At 61.1% G+C, this 4891-nt stretch overlaps 1 protein-coding gene across 1 annotated transcript in view; it reads left to right on the forward strand.

Moving 5' to 3' along the window:
- The window catches only part of CHLRE_15g635067v5 (uncharacterized protein), a 13600-nt gene that overhangs the window by 2517 nt on the left and 6192 nt on the right, over positions 1-4891 (forward strand). The window contains exons 4-13 of the mRNA XM_043070504.1: positions 240-340; positions 837-917; positions 1172-1278; positions 1748-1889; positions 2368-2440; positions 2666-2805; positions 3201-3232; positions 3756-3817; positions 4271-4362; positions 4662-4880. Of these exons, the coding sequence (XP_042916362.1) occupies positions 240-340; positions 837-917; positions 1172-1278; positions 1748-1889; positions 2368-2440; positions 2666-2805; positions 3201-3232; positions 3756-3817; positions 4271-4362; positions 4662-4880 (1049 nt within the window). The remainder of the gene's footprint in view (positions 1-239; positions 341-836; positions 918-1171; positions 1279-1747; positions 1890-2367; positions 2441-2665; positions 2806-3200; positions 3233-3755; positions 3818-4270; positions 4363-4661; positions 4881-4891) is intronic.

The raw sequence follows: 4891 nt of genomic DNA on the forward strand, positions 1-4891 counted from the left end.
TTGATTGAGAAACGGTAGAAACTTGCCCCAGCCCCCAAGCACCCACCTTTTCTTACGCCCACCTTCCCACCCGTTCACACCCGTTCACACCTTTTCCCACCCAGGCCCACACACTCCCAACTTCTTTTACCCCCCCCCCACACACACACACAACACCACACNTGCTGTTTACCTCGCTACACTTCTCTGTTCCATTCCTTTTCTGTTCCATTCCTTGCAACCCCCCCCCCCCCCCGCAGCCACCTACTTTGACCTGGTGGGTCGCGGTCAGACTGTGATGCACGTGCCCTACCTCATCGGCTCCGTATCGGTCTTCCACAACGTGCCCGGCGTGGGAGACGTGAGTTCTCGGCAAAAGGGGGGGAAGAGGGGACAGGGGAGGGGGGTTTGGGGAGGGGTTGCTGGGTGGGGGAGGGGTGGGTTGGGGGGAAGCAGGGGGTAGGACGGGATGGTTACGCGATTATCAACTGAAGTCTGCAGTGCCGACGCGTGTGCATGTGTATGTGTGGCGTGGCGTGGCGTGGCGTGGCGTGGTGTGCGGGATGGCGATGCGCGCGCTCCCCTCGGCGCCCGCGCACCTGCACCTGCACCTGCACCCTCACTTCTCTTCTTCACTTCCACCCGCCACTCACCCCTCCCCACACCCCTTCACTTCTCAAGGTATCATGAATGTAACCCCCGACCTTGCCTACCGTCTACCATTTCGTTAGCTACCCCCCCCAAAATAAAATCCTGTTTCCCAATTATCATTACCTTGCAACCCCCCCCCAATAATTAATCATGAATGTACCCCCCCCCACCCACACACCCACACACCCACACACCCACACACACAGGGCCTGGTTCTGCCGCCCTGCACGCTGGCCCGCATCATGCGCGGCGACATCACCGTCTGGAACCACCCCGACATCCTGGCGGTGAGGCAGGAAGAGTGTAGAGACAGGAGGAAGTCACAAGCCGGGCTGACTGCTAACTACTAAGAATTGCAACAGTAGCGAATGACGAGCTCGGGCCTGTTGCTTCGTGATGTTGGTGTGCATAACTACCGTCTTGTTTCACACCCACACCTACACCTCCGCACACGCTCCCTCCACACCTCCACACCTCCACACCTCCACACCCTCCCCACACCCCACCTCCCTCCACACCACCCCACACCTCCCCCCCACAGAACAACACGCACCTGCCCGACCTGGCCACGGTCACCGCCCCCATCCGGGTGGTGCACCGCAACCCCGGCAGCAGCAGCACCTACGCCATAACCCACTACTTCAACAAGTGAGGCCGGCGCTCTGTTGTGGCGCACGTGCGCAAGCGCTGCGCCGTGACTGTGTGTGGTGTTGCCGTGACTGTGTGCTGCTGTTTGTGTGTGGTGCATTTTCAATGGTCCCAAGGCAAATGTCATTTGCTTTGGGGACAGAGGTCGTCTGCTGCTTGGGATTTCTCATGTAGCGGGAAGATGGATGTGGAACCCGGGTGGGGATGGGGACTGGGGCCGTGGGGAGGTCGAGAGAACAGGAGATGCCAGTCGGCCCTTTAGGCCCCCGTGTCTGCTCTCCTCCCCCACCACCCCCACCGCACCACCCACAAACGAACACACATATGCACCCCTCTGGGTCTAGACTTGACTAATCAGAAAAATAAATGTATTACATGTACACATGTACATATGTACGCATGTAACCACCCTTCCCTCCCCCCAACCCCTCCCCCAACCCCCACCCCATTCCCCCACCCGCCCTGCCAGGGCCTGCCCCTCCCAGTGGAGTGCTGTCGCCGGCTCGCCCGCCACCAAGACCGCCGACGTGGGCTCCAGCCGAACCGTGGGCGTCACCACAGAGTGGCCCGCAGACGCCGCCGGCCGCTGGCAGACCGTGCTCAACTCGCAGGTGCGGAGGGGGTGGGGTGGGGTTGGATGGCCGTTAAACAGTACTCTCGTGGGGAGGAGGATAAGAGGGGTTGGGTAAGGGTGGGGTTGGGTTTGTGCTTGTGACGGCTTGGCGGGGCGTGCAGCGGTTCTAGCGGCGCTTTTAGCGGTTCTAGCGGTTCTCATGTAAGTGCTGGGGGGCCGCTGGCAAACCGTGCTGAACTCGCACGTGCGGTGGGGTGGGACCGTGCTGAACTTGCAGGTGTGGATTTTAGTGGGACCGCCGTTGTACGGTACTCTCTTAGGGGGAGGAGAAGCGGGGCTGGAGAAGGGCGCGGTTGGGGTTGTGCTTGTGACGGGTTTGGCGAGGCGTGTAGCGGTTCTAGGGGCGCTTACAGCGGTTCTAGGGATTCTAGCGTTCTCCACAGGAACCTTGAGGGCTGCTTCCGTGTCTAATGTAAACCGTTCACATGAACGGCTACTCCCCTCACCCCTTACAGGAGATGGTGGAGCAGATCGCGGGCGTGCCGTTCTCGCTGGGCTACGTGGAGAGCGGGCAGGGCCTCAACGCAGGTGCGTAGGGGTGGGGGTGTGTGGGTTTGTACTGGTACTTCCAACCCTCTCCCACGCCTCTGCCCTTCCGTGCCTTCCGGCCCCCACCCGGAACCCCCCATCCTCCCTCCCTCCCACCCCCGTTCTCCATCAACGGCTAACCCCCACACCCATGGTTTGTTTTGGCATTGGAATGAACTGCCCCCACACCCACCCACGCTACCCCCCCCCCACCCCCCCACACAGGCCTGTCCGAGGTGGCCCTCCAGAACGCCAACGGCACCTCCCTGGTCTCCTCTGACTCGGACGTGGCGCCCCCCTCCTTCATCGCCGAGCAGTTCCCCATCAACAACCTCACCAGCGCAGACTGGGTGCAGGTCAACCCGGTGAGCCGGCGGCGGTTGGTTGGTGACGGTTGCGGTTGCGGTTGGGGTGGTTATGGTTGGGGTGGGGTTGCATTCATGATTGGGTAAGGAAGTGGTAGACGGTGGACAAGCAATCGGGGCCCGGGGTGGGGTTTGGGTGGGGTGGGGGGCTGTGTGGAGCAATGCCCCATCGCCAAACCTCGCCCGCGACAGGTGGGCGCATGGCAAGTGAACTGATAATTACAGCGCACATAAAACACGCATGCATGCACACACGCACGCACACACGCACACACGCACAAATGTCACATGTCACATGCACACACATGTCACATGCACACATATGCGTTCTCACTGTCTCACTGCGTGTTCCTTCCGCTCATGTGTGCTTTCTGCGCCATGGGTGACGTGTGCAGGTGTACGCGTCCCCGAGCAACCCGCGCCAGTGGTGAGTGAGAGAGAGAGAGTGGTGAGACCGTGAGAGCAGCAGCATGGAGAGGCGCCATGGCCCGCCGTGGGGGGTGGGGTGGGGTTGGGGTGGGGGTGGGGGGAGTGTTGTATATACCAGCCCAAACTAAAGCCGAGCACAGGCAGGGGCGAAGGGGGGAGGGGTAGCCGAAGGGGGGGAGGGCAGCAACACAGGGCGCCACGGCCCTCTGCTCTCCATTGCTCCCCATCGACCCATTTGCTCCATGGCTCCATCGCTAGGCTGCTCCAGTGCCTGCTAGGAACCCCGTGGCTGGATGGTTGCGGCTGTGACCGTGCTTGGAGGGTGCTGTGCCACTGCCACTTCCACATCTCACGTCCATCACTCCAACTCCCGCCACACACTCGCCCTCCCCCTAAATCCCCCCCCCCGGCTGGCGAGCTGGTTGTCGGTAACGAGGTTGTTCCTCCGCAGTCTGCAGTCTACGTCTGCTCAAGTCATTTAACATGAATGTAACCCCCACACACACCCCTCCCACACACAGGCCGCTGGTCCTGGGCACCTACTTCTATGTGCGAGCCAACGCCACTTTCCTGGGGGACGCGGGTGAGAGCGTGGGGTTGGGTGCGTGTGTGTGTGCGTGCGTGTGCGTGTGTGTGTGTGTGTGTGTGTGTGCGTGTGTGTGCGTGTGCGCGTGCGTGTGCGTGTGCGTGTGTGCGTGTGCGTGTGTGTGTGCGTGTGTGCGTGTGTGCGTGTGTGCGTGTGTGCGTGTGTGCGTGTGTGCGTGTGTGCGTGTGTGTGCGTGTGCGTGTGTGCGTGTGTGCGTGTGTGCGTGTGTGCGTGTGTGCGTGTGCGTGTGCGTGTGCGTGTGTGTGTGTGTGTGTGTGTGTATGTGTGTGTGTATGTGTGTGTCCCTGAGGCTTTACTTCGCTTCCCCGATTGGGTGCAACATGGCCTCTCTTCCTGACGTTCTTAGCTTCCTGTGTTACCCACTGCTCAAACCTCTCACCCTTCACACCCTGTCTGTTGGGATCGGAATAATCCCTCACACGTACGCAGGCGGGCTGCTGCAGCTGTTCCTGAACTTCATGCTGGGACCCGACGTGACCGCCCTCATGCCGAGCTACTTCTTCGTGCCCTTTTCAACAAATGTGAGTGAGAGGGCCGAGCTAGATAGCTAGCTAGCTAGCAGATTGCGCCATTAGGATGTGTGTTTCGGCCGCAGCCTGCAGAACCTCGACAGTCCCGGGCAGTATAGTTCCTTTCTCCTCCTCCAAACCCCTCTCACACCTACCTCTCAAAACCACACACAAGCATCTGGCCCCTCCAGAAAACGCGCCCGCGTGCATCATGTCCGCCTTTCGCCCTTCTACACACACGCACACGCCGCCCGTCAAACCCACCAACCCACTCCGCCTCCTCCACTCCGCACCCCCCCACACACACACAGGACCGCGCCACCATCGCGTCCGGCGTCACCTCCGCTCTGACCCTGGACCCCGCCTCCACCGTCAACTGGCGATACGAGGGAGCCACCAACAACACCTTTGGCCAGCAAAACTTCGTATTCAGCGCCCGGCGCGATTCGTACCTCACCACCACGGTTTCCAGCCTGGCGCTGGATGTGGCCGACGCCAAAAAGACGCTGATGATGGGCGACGCGTACCAGGTAGGGAGCGC

The sequence above is a fragment of the Chlamydomonas reinhardtii genome, chromosome 15 (genome assembly GCF_000002595.2).
Source record: "Chlamydomonas reinhardtii strain CC-503 cw92 mt+ chromosome 15, whole genome shotgun sequence".
Lineage (NCBI taxonomy): Eukaryota > Viridiplantae > Chlorophyta > Chlorophyceae > Chlamydomonadales > Chlamydomonadaceae > Chlamydomonas > Chlamydomonas reinhardtii.